This window comes from Schistocerca gregaria, unplaced genomic scaffold (assembly GCF_023897955.1).
Source record: "Schistocerca gregaria isolate iqSchGreg1 unplaced genomic scaffold, iqSchGreg1.2 ptg000461l, whole genome shotgun sequence".
Lineage (NCBI taxonomy): Eukaryota > Metazoa > Arthropoda > Insecta > Orthoptera > Acrididae > Schistocerca > Schistocerca gregaria.
Window position 1 is genome coordinate 87,464 of NW_026061879.1, and position 17,385 is coordinate 104,848.

General features: G+C 39.8%; 1 protein-coding gene across 1 annotated transcript in view; it reads right to left on the minus strand.

Annotated features, from left to right (window-relative positions):
* The window catches only part of LOC126313022 (Fanconi anemia group I protein-like), a 219,071-nt gene that overhangs the window by 80,179 nt on the left and 121,507 nt on the right, over nt 1–17,385 (minus strand). Inside the window, exon 13 of the mRNA XM_049992250.1 lies at nt 9,591–9,746. Within this exon, the coding sequence (XP_049848207.1) occupies nt 9,591–9,746 (156 nt within the window). The remainder of the gene's footprint in view (nt 1–9,590; nt 9,747–17,385) is intronic.

Below are 17,385 nucleotides of genomic sequence, written 5' to 3' on the forward strand. Positions count from 1 at the left end.
AGGCCATTCCTCAAACACTTCTTGAGTCTGCCTGGGTCTCTCTTTCCTGTAGATGTGAAATCCAGGAGCTTCCGAGGCCATCTGTGATCTTCCATACAGGCCATATGGACAGCCCACTGTATTTGTTTGGCTTTGACAGTTCCTGCTATGTTGGTTTGCTGGTATTGTTCCTCAAGCTCTTGATTGTGTCTGAGCCTCCATTCCCCTGTGTCTGCATCCAGAACTAGACCACAGATATTCTGAAACAATTTTCTCCCAAAAACAAGGAGCTTACGGAAGTCTTGTTTCCAGATACTCCAAATCTCACAGCCGTATAGAACAACAGGCTGGATCAGGGTTTTGTACAGTCGAATCTTGAACTGTCTGGAGAGATATCTGGACTGATTACTCTAACAAAAACCTATGCTCAGCAGTAGGAAGAAAGTAAATGTTTCACCTGTCCACAAGACGTGTAGCGGAAATGATCCACAAAACTACTGTCCAATATCCTTGACATCATTTTGTTGTAGAGTATTAGAATAATTCTGAGCTCAAATGTAATGAGACATCTCTAACAGAATTACCTCTTTCAAGCCACACAGCATGGGTTTTGAAAACATCCATCATGTGAAATACTTTTCTCATGTGATACACCACAGTATGGATGAAAGCAGGCAGGTAGTTGCAGTATTTCTCAATTTCTAAAAAACATTTGACCTTGTACAACACCTATGCTTATTATCAAAAACAGGATCGTGTGGGGTATCACGCAAAATTTGTGACTGAAGATTTTTTGGTAGAGAGGATGCAACAAGTTGTCTTGGAAAGAGAGTCATCGACAGATATAGATGTAACTACAAGATGTGCTCCCAGGAAGTGTGTTGGGACCCTTGCTGTTTATGTTGTATATTAATGACCTTGAAGACAATATTAATAGTAACCTTAATTTATTCATAGATGATTCATTTATCTGTCATGAAACACTATCTAAAATAACTGTACAAATACTCTGTCAGATATTGGTAATATTTCTAGTTCGTGTAAAGATTGGCAAATTGCTTTAAATGTTTGGAGTTGAAAAAAAAAAAAAAAAAAAAAGGAAAAAGGGGGGGGGGGGGGGGCAGGAAAGCTCGAGTAGGCTCAGTCAGAGGTAAAGCAGGTGGCAAAATACTAGGGAGTACAATCAATCTGTAAGGTAGTCTGCAAACAAAACACTCTTCCAACACAACCTAGAATATTGCTTAAGTGTGTGGGACAAATACCAAATGGGACTAACACAGAATACTGAAAGCATACAAATAAGGACAGCACATATTTTCACAGGTTTGTTCCATCCAAGAGAGAATGTCATGTTGGTACCAGAAGAACTGATGCTTGAAGAAAGAGACAAACTATGCCTGGATTACAAAATGATTCAAAATATCATGTAACCTGTTAAGAAAGTTACGTTAAATATTTAGGACAAACAGAAGAAGCAACTTTGAGTGATGAATCTCAAAAATATAGCACAACCCTGTACGTATTGCTCCCACTGCAACTGTGAAGACAAGGTTACACTACTCATAGCACACAGACAGCATCTGAGCAATAATTCTTCTTGCACAATACATGTGAATAGAACACGACGAAGCCTTAACAAGTAGTACAATGTCAAGTACAGATGGATTAATATCAATGTTGTATGAAAGAAAACAGAGAAATAATACATGACAGCAAAAATATAGCAAATGTGTTTAATGATCAGTTCCTCAAATGTGTTTAATGATCAGTTCCTGGAAGTAATTCAGAAGATTGGAGTGGACGGTTCAAGGCATAAACAAAACCAACACATACAAGAAGCAATGCCAATGAGACATACATGAAGCAAGTCACAATTACTCCATGATCAGCCAAACAAATTAAGAATGTAATCAACTCCAACAAAAGCAGATACTATTATGAATTTGTTAAACCGCTGACAAAATACTAAAATCCTGTTCCTCACTTACATGCAGTATATTCAGTCATATATGCAGTGTATGAGTAATACAGGGTATATAACTAGACAGCCTGACATACAATATTGCCAGACGCCTTTACAAGAAATGTAAAGCTTCACTGTATACTGTAATTTGATATTTATTTTATTTTTTCCAATATGAATGAAGAATTCCTAGATTCCACACCAATGAAACTTTTGCGTTATGGATAACAACAAATGTTCACAATGAGATTTCATAAGCTGTCTTACTTTTCTTATTTTCATTCACTAATATCTTGTGGTATCTTCTGTATTAACTTGTCATGTCACTTTGTCACTCAGGCAAAAAGTGTTTGTTACACAGAAGTGTGTAATAAGGGCCCACTCCCAAACCTGTTGCAGAAGATTAGATTAGATTAATACTTGTTCCATAGATCATGAATACGACACTTCGTAATGATGTGGAACGTGTCAGGTTAATGAAAGATGTCTGTACATGATATTACATTACACAAAATATTACATGACACTAATGTTTAAGTTAGTTTTTTTCCCTCCCTTAATTTATATCTAAAAATTCAGCCAATGAGTAGAAGGAGTTGTCATCTACAAATTCTTTTAACTTATTTTTAAATGTTGGTTGACTATCTGTCAGGCTTTTGATGCTGTTTAGTAGGTGACCAAAGACTTTTGTGGCAGCATAATTTACCCCTTACTGTGCCAAAGTCAGATTTAACCCTGCATAGTGAAGATCATCCTTTCTCCTGGTGTTATAGCTATGCACAATGCTATTACTTTTGAACTGGGTTGGAGTATTAACAACAAATTTCATAAGTGAATATATATACTGTGTGTTTACTGTGAGGATCCCTAGATCCTTAAATAGATGTCTGCAGGATGACCGTGGGTGGGCTCCAGCAATTATTCTGATTATACGTTTTTGAGCAATGAATACTTTTCTAGTCAGCGATGAATTACCCCAGAATATGATGCCATACAAAATTAGGCACACTGACAATAACCTAACGTTTTTGCAGAGATAAGCAGTCTTGGCTGCAAAACAACTTTTATTATTTTATATTTTGTCAATACCGCATTTCACCCTTTTTAAGGCATCATCAGATTGGCAGGCACAACAGGTGTTGAACACATAGGCTGACATCCATGAAAATGTCTTAGTAAATAAACAACACTGTCAATATTTTAAGAACACTGCATGGTGCCCTGACACATCAAAAATAGTTTTGCATCACCTCAGTTCCGAGAGTTTCAGAACCTGTACGGAAAATTGGAATAGAGATCAACATAAACATCATTTCTGCCCTTTTTATTGCTCATGAAAACCACAGATTGCATGTTGTATCACCATACAGCGTGGCCTTCAGAGGTGGCGGTCCAGATTGCTGTACACACTGGCACCTCTAATACCCAGTAGCACGCCTCTTGCACTGATGCATGCCTGTATTTGGTGCAGCATACTATCCACAAGTTCATCAAGGCACTGTTAGTTCAGAACATCCCACTCATCAACGGCAATTCAGTTTAGATCCCTCAGAGTGGTTGGCAGGTCATGCCACACATAAAAAGCCATTTTCAATCTATCTCAGGCACGTTTGATAAGGTTCATGTCTGGAGAACATGCTGGCCACTCTAGTCAAGTTATGTCGTTATCCTGAAGGGAGTCATTCACAAGATGTGCATGATGGGGGCGCGAATTGTCGTCTATGAAGACGAATGCTTCACCAATATGGTTGCGCTATCAGCTGGAGGATGGCATTCACATATCGTAAAGCCGTTACAGTGCATTCCATGACCACCAGCCACGTACGACAGTCCCACATAACGCCACCCCAAAACAGCACTCATGAAATGATCATACAGCAGGGAAACCTCCACCTTGCTGCACTCACTGGATAGTGTGTCTAAGGCATTCAGCCTGATCGGGTTGCCTCCAAACACGTCTCCAATGGTTGTCTGGTTGAAGGCATATGCGACACTCATCGCTAAAGAGAACGTGATGCCAATCCTGAGTGGTCTGTTTGGCGTGTTGTTGGGCTCATCTGTACTGCGCTGCATAGTGCCGTGGTTGCAAAGATGGACCTCGCCATAGATGTCGAGAGTGAAGTTGCGCATCATGCAGCCTATTGCACACAGTTTTAGTCATAACACGACGTCCTGTGGCTGCATGAAAAGCATTATTCAACATGGTGGCATCGCTGTCAGGGTTCCTCCGAGCCATAATCCGTAGGTAGCAGTCATCCACTGCAGTAGTAGCCCTTGGGCAGCCTGAGTGAGGCATGTCATCAGCAGTTCCTCTCTCTCTGTATCTCCTCCAATGTCTAAACAACATCGCTCTGGTTCACTCCGAGACACCTGGACAGTTTCTTTGTTGAGAGCCCTTCCTGGCACAAAGTAACAACACGGTCGAGATCGAACTGAGGTTTTGACCATCTCGGTATGGTTGAACTACAGACGACACAAGCCATGTACCTCCTTTCTGGTGGAATAACTGGAACTGATCAGCTGTCGGACCCCCTCTGTCTAAAAGGTGCTGCTCATGCATGGTTGTTTACATCTTTGGGCGGGTTTAGTGACAGCTCTCAACAGTCAAAGCGACTGAGCCTGCGATATAATATCCACAGTCAACATCTATCTTCAGGAGTTCTGGGAAGCAGGGTGATGTAAAACTTTTTTTGATGTGTGTATAATAGTGTTGCATACATGGGAAGTCTTGTTTAAAATACATAAAAGACCCGAGTAGGTAGTTGCTCTCATACGAGTTTTAAGAGACTTTGTGCAGGGCCCTTATGGAGTATATAGTGCAGGTGAAATGTGTCATTGCCAAAATATAAAATAATAAGGCCTGTTTTTGCAGCCAAGACAGTTTACCTCTTCAAAAAATTTATCGGTGGTTGTTGAACGATGCCACCACGAACTGGGAAATGTTCAATAGCCTAACAGCACATTTATTCCATTATATTGTTTGTTATCAACAATCACATACAAGTCTACAACAGTAATATTTGTGGATGTAATACTGGAATGAGAAATGGCGTACACCATGTTTCACTCAGCTTCAGTGTGACACAGAAAGGAGTAAGGTATTCGGCCATAAAAATCTTAGATCACTTACTCAACAATGTGAAATATTCAACTGATAATAAAGTTAACTTCAAACACAAACTAGGTGCGATAATTTTCACTGAGGAAAAGCAGTGAATTGAATTTTGCAAATTGTGGTTTATTTGTCTCATAATGTACATAATCTACATCATCTGATTCAGATACAGGAGACATATCAAAATTGCAGCAAATTTTACCATAAACACGAATAGAGTAGCACTACTTCTACAGAATCTGCTGTAGCCTCATTTTTAAAATTTTTGGCTTCATATTTAATACGTTTCTCCACATTAACTTGTTATGTATTGTCATCCCCACATCTTGACGAGTCCAAGCAAATAATTTTAACTGGTGTGTGGGTAGCATAAATTTAATTTTTATTTTTCATGTTATATGAGTGTTTAAAATGATTCTCCTCCATAAATTTTTGTTTGCTGTGTAGGAAGATTGTTGTTGTTGTCGTGGTCTTCAGTCCTGAGACTGGTTTGATGCAGCTCTCCATGCTACTCTATCCTGTGCAAGCTTCTTCATCTCCCAGTATCTACTGCAACCTACATCCTTCTGAATCTGCTTCTTGTTTTCATCTCTTGGTCTCCCTCTACGATTTTTACCCACCACACTGCCCTCCAATACTAAATTGGTGATACCTTCATGCCTCAGAACATGCCCTCCCAACCGATCCATTCTTCTCAAGTTGCGCCACAAACTCCTCTTCTCCCCAATTCTGTTCTATACCTCCTCATTATTTATGGGATCTACCCATCTAATCTTCAGTATTCTTCTGTAGCACAACATTTCGAAAGCTTCTATTCTCTTCTTGTCTAAACTATTTATCGTCCATGTTTCACTTCCATATGTGGCTACACTCCATACAAATATTTGCAGAAACGACTTCCTGACACTTAAATCTATACTCGACGTTAACAAATTTTTCTTCCTCAGAAACGCTTTCCGTGCCATTGCCAGTCTACATTTTATATCCTCTCTACTTCTACCATAATTAGTTATTTTGCTCCCCAAATAGCAAAACTCCTTTATTATTGTAAGTGTCTCATTTCCTAATCTAATTCCCTCAGCATTACCCAATTTAATTCGACTACATTCCATTATCCTCATTTTGCTTTTGTTGGTGTTCATCTTATATCCTCCTTTCAGGACACTGTCCATTCCGTTCAACTGCTCTTCCAAGTCCTTTGCTGTCTCTGACAATTACAATTTCATCGACGAAACTCAAAAGTTTTTATTTCTTCTCCATGGATTTTAATTCCTACTCCAAATTTTTCTTTTGTTTCCTTTACTGCTTGCTCAATATACAGATTGAATAACATCGGGGATAGGCTACGACCCTGTCCCACTCCCTTCCCAAACACTGCTTCCCTTTCATGCCCCTTGACCCTTATAACTGCCATCTGGTTTCTGCACAAATTGTAAATATCCTTACGCTCCCTGTATTTTACCCCTGCCACCTTCAGAATTTGAAAGAGAGTATTCCAGTCAACATTGTCAAAAGCTTTCTCTAAGTATACAAATGCTAGAAATGAAGGTTTGCCTTTCCTTAATCTTTCTTCTAAGATAAGTCTTAGGGTCAATATTGCCTCACGTGTTCCAATATTTCTGCGGAACCCAAACTGATCTTCCCCGAGGTCAGATTCTACCACGCTTTCCATTTGTCTGTAAAGAATTCGCATTAGTATTTAGCAGCTGTGACTTATTAAACTGATAGTTCGGTAATTTTCACATCTGCCAACAACTGCTTTCTTTGGGATTGGAATTATTATATTCTTCTTGAAGTCTTGCTCACCAGATGGTAGAGTTTTGTGAGGAATGGGTCTCCCATGGCCGTCAGTATTTCTAATGGAATGCGTCTACTCCCGGGGCCTTGTTTCGACTTAGGTCTTTCAGTGCTCTGTCAAACTCTTCACACAATATCATATCTCCCAGTTCATCTTTATCTACATACTCTTCCATTTCCATAATATTGCCCTCAAGTACATTGCCCTTGTATAGACCCTCTATATACTCCTTCCACCTTTCTGCTTTCCCTTCTTGCGTAGTACTGGGTTTACATATGAGCTCTTGATATTCATTCGAGTGGTTCTCTTTTCTCCAAAGGTCTCTTTAATATTCCTGTAGGCATTATCTATCTTACCCCTCGTGAGATAAGCCTCTACATCCTTACATCTGTCCTCTAGCCATCCCTGCTTAGCCATTTTGCACTTCCTATCGATCTCATTTTTGAGACGTTTGTATTCATTTTTGCTTGCTTCATTTACTGGATTTTTGTATTTTCGCCTTTCGTCAATTAAATTCAATATTTCTTCTGTTACCCAAGGATTTCTACTAGCCCTCATCTTTTTACCTACTTGATCCTCTGCTGCCTTCACTACTTCATCCATCCAAGCTACTCATTCTTCTTCTACTGTATTTCTTTCCCCCATTTGTTCCCTTATGCTCTCCCTGAAACCCTGTACGACCTCTGGTTTAGTCATTTTATCCAGGTCCCATGTCCTTAAATTCTCACCTTTTTGCAGTTTCTTCAGTTTTAATCTGAAAGTTCATAACCAATAGATTGTGGTCAGAGCAAACATCTGCTCCTGGAAATGTCTTACAATTTAAAACCTGGTTCCTACATTTCTGTCTGTAGGAAGATTATAATTTCATAAATGTATATGGAGAGAACAGTTAGTATTTGTAGTTTCTGGAATAATGGGCGACAAGACTGTCTGCTGTGCAATACACATGTATCCGACAATTTTCTTTCGCAGTTTCAGTATTCAAGAGACACTACTTTAACTTCCTCAGAAAATTATCTCGTATCAAATGACAGATTCAAAATAACTATGACAGGCCATTTTTCATGTACTCAAGTTAGTGAGTCCTGCTCATGTTAGCAATGCAAATGTAAAACTTTGCAGTTTATTTGGCCGGAAGTCAATATGCGTATTCCAGCTTTAATTCTTGTCCAAATTTAGTCCTAGGAATTTGACCATAGTAACTTCTTTCGTAAGTTGACAGATATGTTGTATTTTAAGTTCCATTCATTTTGAATGTTTGCTTTTGAAATGTACCATGTGGGTTTTTGCAATGTTCAGTTTCAATCCATTTAACTGGAACTAGTTTTATAAGGTATCCAATGCACTTACAATGGAGCTCTGAATTTTTTCTGCGACATCATCTTCAATTAATACGGAAGTATCATCTGCAAACAGAACCGACTGGGAATTTACATTTATGGGTAAGTCATTTACATAGAATAGGAACAGGATTGGCCCCAAACTGGTGCCTTGAGGCATACTTGTGCTACTGTACTCAATTAATAATAATAATTCACTGCATCTGAAGTGATAATTATCCTTTGTTTTCTGTTGTGTAGGTATGATGTTAGTCAATTTAGAGCATTGACCTTAATCCCATATTTATCTATTTTGTAGATATGCAAGTCATGGTTCATGGAACAAAATGCTTTTGAGATCACAGAGGATATCTGCAATTTTATTTCTCTGAGTTGCGTATCTTTTCAATAAAGTTATTCACTTCATCCAGAGTGTTTTTTCCTGGTTGAAATCCAAATTAGTTATTTATAATGTTATTTTATACAATAAAATTTTTGATCTGGTTTGTAGCTCCTTTTTCTAACACTTTTGACAGGATGAAGAGTGATAGTTTCCCATGTCTTCCCTCGACCCTTTCTTGAACATAGGTCTGACTTCTGCATATTTCAACACATCGGTATAGCATCCCTGTCCAAAAGATTGGCTGAATATTTTAGTTATGGAAGATGCTATTATGACACACTGTTTTCATCACATTAGTGGGTATCCCATCCCATCCAGCACATTTTTATTTTTTAATGATAATATAAATTTTTCCACATCCTTTATTGTGATTTTTTTTTTTAAATTTGTAAGATACTCAGCTTCTTGGTGGACTCCAAAAGAATATACTTTACTCTAATACTCTGCTAAATCAACATCTGACTTTACCACATTTATAAAGAAATCCTTTAAATATTGATTGACTTACAACCAACTATCATTTTCCAGCAAGATGGTGCACCACCACATTGGGGACTGCATGTTCCTCAGTTCTTCAATGAAACATTTGCAGGCAGATGGATTGGGAGGGATGGGCGAATTCTTTGGTCAGCGCATTCGCCAGATATCACTCCCTTGGACTTTTTTTTTATGGGGGTATGTAAAAGATATTGTGTATCGAAAGCAGATACAGGACATTGCTGACTTGAAGCAAAGGATTCGTACTGCCATTGCCACCATTGATAACGCTATGCTACAGCAAACATGACAAGAAATTGAGTACCATCTTGATGTTCTTCGTGCAACTAAAGGCACCCATATAGAGGTCTATTAAACACTGTAAAAATACTTTTATAAACACTGATTACAATAAAAGAAATATTAAAATATTTCAACAACTGCTGTTGTAACAAAATTTCGAAGTTGTAAAGGGACTTTATGGACACCTTGTATATCTAGCACTATTCTACGTGAATTAATAAATAAAGACTTACAAATCCAAGGTCTTCCAAACTGCACTTTATCATGCGATCTGTAAGTGACTCGAGCATTTGTTGGAGTTTATCTGCTGTCTGTTTACTGTTCTCAGAATTACGCAGTGCCTTCACAGTTAGCTGCTGAATGACAAATAATAAATTGGCCAATGGCTCCTGAAATATAATAAAATAAAAAAATAAAAAAATAATTAAATTACACTGGCTGTAAAACAGTACAAAAAAGAAACAACATTAAAGTATCTTAAGTGATAGAAACTTCTTTTAAGAATTAAATACTAAATTTGAAAGGATAGCTGTGCAGGGAAGATGGGAACCTGGGATAGTAAGAGGCAAAAAGAGAAAATATATAATATAGAGAGAAGACAAATAAATATTGAAAAATGCTGGAAAGTGTTGTATCCTGCTACTAGTGTGTATGAGTGTGAGTGCACCAAGTGTGGTGTCGCTGCACATGTGTGCTTGAATGTGCTGCCAACTGTACCAGTATGGGCCAACTGCTGGAGGCCACCTATGGGAGTCATGCACACAGCGTGGTCTCTGCCAGCAACTCATGTATATGTGTATATATAAATATGCGCGGAGCAGTGCTGATTGAGCCTCTTTATATTCTTCCAGTTGTACCGTTCACATTAGTTGTTTTGTGTGGATTTACGACAGGCTTATTTCCAATGTTGTTCAGAGGTTTATGAATAAAGCTGCATTTCTGTTAGATGGATCGGTTTCATATATTATTTGGCTACTACAAAAAGAATACTGAAAGAGGAGGTATCAAAGTTGAAACATGATCCTAGGAAGAGAATAATATAGTGGAGGGGAGGGCTATAAAAAGAGAACTGGGGAAGAGGGCAGAGGAAAAAAAGCTGATTAAACAGGTTGCATCATTTTGAAAGACACATATGATGATTCCTCTTTGATATATTTCCAATTAATAATTGCATCAATAATATCATACATCAGATTTATATGGTGTGACATACAGCAACCATGGAGTAAATAGCTGTTCCATAGCTTCTCTATGTTGTTAAAAACACACACACACACACACACACACACACACACAACCTCATCAAATTAGTTACTTAACCCATGGAAAGACATAACCATAAAATATTTTCGTTCTTCTCATGAAAAGCAGTGATATCCACACCACATCCCTCTTTCCTTTATTAATGAATAAATCTTTTGCACTGTAACCTCCTACCACCCTTCCTCCTGACCCCCTTCCCAACAGTCTTGACTACTACTTGATATTCCAATTTAAACATCTATCCTGTGACATCCTGCTAATTTTCCCCCACTTTCTTTTAGGTTTCAAAACATAATTCGTATCTAAGGTGAGTTATCCTCCTCTGTTTTCATCTGTGAGGGCAAATGTCTTGTCCACAGTATTTTTTTCTTCTTTGTTCTTTATTTTTTCTGATTACAGTATCTGTAGCAAAATATCCACATTAACTCAGGGTTGATGAAGGAGGCAGCAAGGACAGAACCTGCAGTCATATGCCTGGAAACTATCATAATGTTAACTGCTGAGTCTGGTATTCTGTTTGGTTGCCCTTAAGTAGTTTGCACTGTTCCAATTTAATTACATTTTTTATGCCATGAAATTTTTAGTACATGGTCAGCACTTTCTCTTATTAGTGTTTTCTTTACCTCCTCTCTTGCAAACCAACAGATGATTAGCAAAATACTTCTGTTTTTATTTAACAGATTCTTTACTCCATTAGTCGTCATGGCCCCACTGCCTTTCCCAGAAAGAAAAAGAAAGTAAAATAATGTGTGGATCACTTGATTGGTATTTCAAATTTTTTCATTTTATTTTATATTTTGCATTTAACATTGCCTAATTCACTGGGGCCTACTTACCAGGAAGGGTCATCACTTCAGAGGAGGTTTATTTTTCTTGTGGAAGACGATCTGTTGATGACATGCTCACTACAAATCCACTGTGGGTAGTTAATAGCAAACATGGGAAAGAAGTACGTGATTTTGCTGGTCATCACTTTCTCCAGGCCGGATATTTTTCTCTAGCTCCAGCTTCCAGCTAGCAATGACATGAATCCTGTCCTTCACATTTTTTTCGAACTTTGATCCAACACAAAATTAAGTTCTTATGGCTGGCAAGACAGGCTAATGGCCTCTAAGACTGATATGGCTGCATGAATCTGTGTTCAGTACACTCCATACACCTGTTTTATTATTTAACCAACTTTCTCATTTCAAAAATCCCTTCAGGTGCCCACCATCCCTGACAATCTGGCCAGTTCCCTTCAATGTCTGTCAGGATCAGGATTCCTCCCACCATTCGGACTGAAGGGAGACTGTAAATTTGTGACATATATTTACTACAACAGTCAGATCTCATTCTAGTTGGTCAGCAAGAGAACAGGCAAGATGGCCATGCTGTTTTCTCATAGGAAAACCTCTCAAGGGGTCCCCACCACCACCAGTCACTATTCACTGAGCACACAGAATCGCGCATAACCTTTTCGGACTGTCAACAATAACTAAATATTCAAAACAGCTAAAAATACAAACATAGATGAGAAACATGTGCATAACAAGATAAATATGTTTTGCAAATAATATGTATAAAGGCAGCAAAATTTAAAAAAATTCAGTTACTTTTTGATCATGTTTCATTTATTACCAAATTATGTAACAAAAATGAAAATATAGATAAAGAAGTAACATTTAATGTGAGAAGCAGTGTCAGTGAAAATGAAATACATTTTGTTACCTTACTATGGTGTCATGTCAAATAGAAAATCCGATAATTTTCATAAAACTAATGTATGAATCAGTTTCCGCACGAACAACATACGGTCAATAGTCAGGAAGAGCACCCACAAAACAAAATCATTAAATAAAACGTCGTGAATATGAAAATTTCTGTTTGGGGGCAAATACGCAGATGTCTCTCCACTAGGTTCTAAAGCAGGAAACATAAGTGAGACCAGTAAATCTTCATTTAGTGCACATCTACAAAACTACAATCACAACACCATCAGCATCAATCTTAAAAGGTGCTCCATAGGATACAGGAAGGCAGCTTAATGGATGCTCTAGAAGAAATTGAAATTTATAGTGTCTTTGAAGAACAATCACAATATGTTCTCAACGAACAGACAGACCTCAGAAATAATATTTCTCTCTCTTATTTTAGAAATTTAGTCTAATGTATTATAGGTGTACACTTTTAAATGTGTTAGCCTGTCATGATATATATAATGCACTCAAAATTACAGTACATAAAATGGAATGTTATGATCGATGACTGACTGGTATCGCTGACTAGTTACTGTTTGATGTACATGCATGTTATGTTTTAAGCCCTGCCCACAATCAATCTGCATGTCAAAAATTTTGGCAATTGTATAAATGTCAACAAGCTGCAAAATTTGTTGTATGTACTGTTAATTCCATATTACATGGTTCTCAACATGTTGTATTATGTTTTGTAGATGCTTGAAAATAGCACAAATGCCAAAACTTCAGTAGTAAAATAAAAACAATAACCATGAAAAGCAACATTAGATTATTTTTTAAAAAATATAAAAGATCTGGACCCATATTGCAAGGAAGTAATGCATTTTGTTCTTCCTAAGTGATGGTTATATGCCCATACACACATCAGATGCTGCAAACACAAGGCATCGTGACAGGATACTTGAGAGAGAGAGAGAGAGAGAGAGAGAGAGAGAGAGAGAGGGGGGGGGGAGGGAGAGGGAGAGAGGGAGAGAGAGAGAGAGAGAGAGAGAGAGAGAGAGAGAGAGAGGGGGGGGGGGGAGAGGGAGAGGGAGAGGGAGAGAGAGAGAGAGAGGGGGGGGGGAGAGGGAGAGGGAGAGGGGGAGAGAGAGAGAGAGAGAGAGAGAGAGAGAACAGACTGTATGTCTAGTGGTGATCTGAAGATAGTGGTATTGATGTGTTTGCTTAGAATGCTTAAAACAAATTCTTACTACTAGATATCATAAGAGTTGGGCAATTCCTGTTGCCACTCGCTGATGTTGTAATCGTAGGATGCTACTTTTTTCGTTTTGAGAAATGCACAATCTTACATTTAATGGTTTAATGGAAGCTGCCTGTCACTGCACCACTTGGAAATCTTATCTAGATCTGACTCAGTATGTGCGCAGCTTTTTTTTTTTTTTTTTTTTAACACAGTTCCATCATCTGCAGAAAGTCTGAGATTGTTACAATGGTGTGCAAAACGTAAGGACAAAAGTAACTTTCTCATGATGTTCCCCCTAGGCACTATGGCAGGTAGTCTTACAAAGTGAAAGAAAACCAATTATTTGTCATATACACAAACTTAACGAGTATCCACTGTAGCTACTCTTGCACATCAGGGATTCTATTGCAACTTAACTGACTCACAGTTTACTGTCCAACCAGAAACAGAGAAAAAACTCTTACTTGAAAAGACTGGGACATTGTCAGTTATGTCCTTCCCCAAAGAGGAAAACCATAATTATGAGTGACTGGATGCAAATTTCAACCCCATCCTCATGACTACGAATCCAGCACCTTAACTGTTACATCACTTCAATCAAGTACTTGGGTAGGATGTACTCACTTCAGGCTTGGTCATAGGTAATCAAAGCCCTGGAGGAGGATGTGGTTCAGTTGTCCCAATCTGGGCTGGTACTGGGTGATGAAGGGAGCACTCTTTTGTATCTCGCTCTTGGAGCTGGTGGGAGGACTGGGGATGTGATAGGAAATGACACTGGAGATGCTGTTTGAGGACTAGGTCTGGGGCATAGCGCCTGTCTGTGAAGGCCTTGGGGAGACCCTCAGCATACTGGGGAAGAGTGTTCTTGGGTAGCCAGGCTCTATGGGAGGGATTATAGCTGTCGAAATGCAGGTAATGTCTGTAGTTGTTGGGTTTAACTTGGACAAAGGTGTGGATGGAGCCACCACACAGGATGTGGTCGATGTCTAGGCACATGACACACTGGGTTGAGGAGGACCAGGTGAAGCAGATGGGATAGAAGGTACTGAGGTTGCGAAGGGAGAAGGATCAGGTGTCTTGGCCCCGATTCCAGATCATGAAGATATCACCACTGAACCTGAACTAGACTATGGTTATGTTGTTTTGGGAGGCTAGGAAAGTCTCTTCTAGATGGCACAAAAACATGTTGCATAGGAGGGTGCCATGCAGATGCCCATGGCTGTCACAAGATTAGTGTGTAAACCTTCTCTTCAAAGTAGAAGTGACTGTGTTTTAGGATAAAGTTAGTAAGATATGTTAGGCATGAAGTACTGAGTTTGGAGCCATAAGGATGTTGGGGAAGGTAGTGTTTAATAGCAGCAAGGCCATGAGTATAAGGGATGTTGGTGTATAGGGAGATGGTGTAAACAGTAACAAATAAGGATCCAGGTGGTAAAGCCAGTGGCGAGTCAGTGAAGGAAATGGTTGGTATCTTTCATGTGAGAGGCCATATTATGGGCAATTGGCTGAAGGTGTTGGTCAATGAGGACTAAAACTCTATCCGTAGGGGCAAAATAACGAACTACAATAGGATATCCAGAATTGCTGGGTTTGTGGATTTTAGGCAGCATGTAGAAGATGGATGTGTGGGATGTCATACAGGTGAGGCGGGAAATGGATTCAGGGGAGAGGTTCTTGGAAGCACCTAAAGCTATATGAGGGATTAGAGGTTAAGTTGGACTTCTGGGATGCGATTACTCTGACACAGTTTATAGGTGGATGAGTTGGGTAATTGACAGAGGCCTTCTGTCAGGTAATCGCTGTGATTTACGACAACTGTGGTTGATCTTTGTCTGTAGGTAAGATAAGTAGGTCAGGATTTGTTTTAAGGTTGAGTATGGCTGTCCTTTCTTCAACTGAAAGGTTGGTGCTCTGAGGAAGGGATCTGATGAAGTTGGAGGTAAGGAATTCCTGGAAGTTGCCGGGGGATGGCTGGATGAAATGGGGTGGGAGGATTATGGTTGATGGTGGTATGAAGTGGGAGAGGCACGTTTCAGAGTTGGAATTATGTTGGCTTTCGTTAGAGGGGTCAGTGACAAAGAGGTGTTTCCATTGCAGGACACTAACTTTATCCTAACTCACAACTACTAATTATTTGAAGGGAAGGTATATAAACAAATCTGCAGAACTGGCATGGGCACCCACATGATACCCTCCTATGCCAACCTGTTTATGGACCAACTTGAGGAGACCTTCCCAAAACACCAAATCCACAGTCTAGTTCAAGACCATTGATTATACCTTCATGATCTGGAATCATGGCCAAAATATCCTACCTTATTCGTTCATAACCTCGATACTCTCTCTTCCATCCACTTCACCTGGTCCTCCTCAATCCAATGTGCCACCAACTTAGATGTTGTCCTCCTCCTATCTGATGGCTCCAACCACACTACTGTCCATATTAAAACCACCAACCACCCAAAGAACATGCATTTCCACACCTGTCATCCCTTCTACACCATAAAAACCCTCCCGCACAGCCTGGCCACCTGAGGACGTCGAACATGCAGTGACAAGAAATCCTTTCCCCAGTACACTGAAGATCTCCCCAAGGCCTTCACAGACAGGTGCTATCCCCCAGACCTAGTCTGCAAACAGCATCTCCATTACCATTTCCTCTCACATCCCCAATCCCCCCACCAGTCCCAAGAACCAGCTACAAAGGTGCGCTCTCTTCATCACCCCATACCATCTCACACTGGGACTGAACCAAATCATTCACCAGGGTTTTGATTACCCATCATCATGAGCTGAAATGAGGGACATCCTACCCAATGTCCACCCCATTCCTCCAAAAGTAGTGTTCTGTCACCCACACAACCTCCACAATATCCTACTCAATCCCTATGCAACTCCCAAGCCCAACCCCTTTCCACAGACCACATCCCTAAGGAAAGCGTAGGTGTAAGACCTGCCCAATCTATTAGCCCAATACTTCTTATTCCAGTCCTGTAACAGGTTTATGCTACTCTATCAGAGGCCAGCCCACCTGTGACATCAGCCATGTCATATACCAGCTCTGCTGTAATCACTACACAGCTTTCTATATTGGCATGGCTATCGACTGGCTGCTTAACTACCCAAGCCATCTGGATCCTTCTCTCAACCGCCACCTCTTCTGAACTGCACAAATTGGATTTGCCCCACATCCTTCACCCAACTTCGTTGTACCAACTGCTCCCTACTCTTATCTTCCACCCTCTGTGGGCTGCCCTCTGTCAATGAATCCACCCATCTTTCTTCTTCTCTGCTGCTCTCCTTTTCCCTTCCTGCTCCCCCTCCCCCTTCTCCAATTCCCTGCCCCACAGCCTCCCATCGCTGATCCAGTTGGCAGTCTAGTCCCTGCACACTCCACCAGACAGCACTCTTCTCCCACCCGTACCATGCTATCGCTTTCCCTTCCCTGCAGCCTCCCCCCCCCCCCTCCCCCCCCCCCAACTGCTACTTCTATGTGACAGTTGCATTCCAGTCTGACCTGCTGGAGAATGTACTCATGTTTGAATGACCATGTGTATATTTATGTCTCCTTTTCTGATGAAGGCCTATCCAAAAGCTGATGTGTAAATGTCTTTCGTTTTCCCTGTCTGCAACTTCACGTGTCACCTTTGTGGCAAGTAGCAATCTATCTTTTGCTTATTTGTTCACATTATTCTTGTTCTGATAGGTTTGATGATTTACTATGACTGTTACATGAAATTCAACAGTACTTTTTGTATTTATCTTTTATCATACACATTGTTGTTGTTGTTGTTGTTGTTGTTGTCTTCAGTCCTAAGACTGGTTTGATGCAGCTCTCCATGC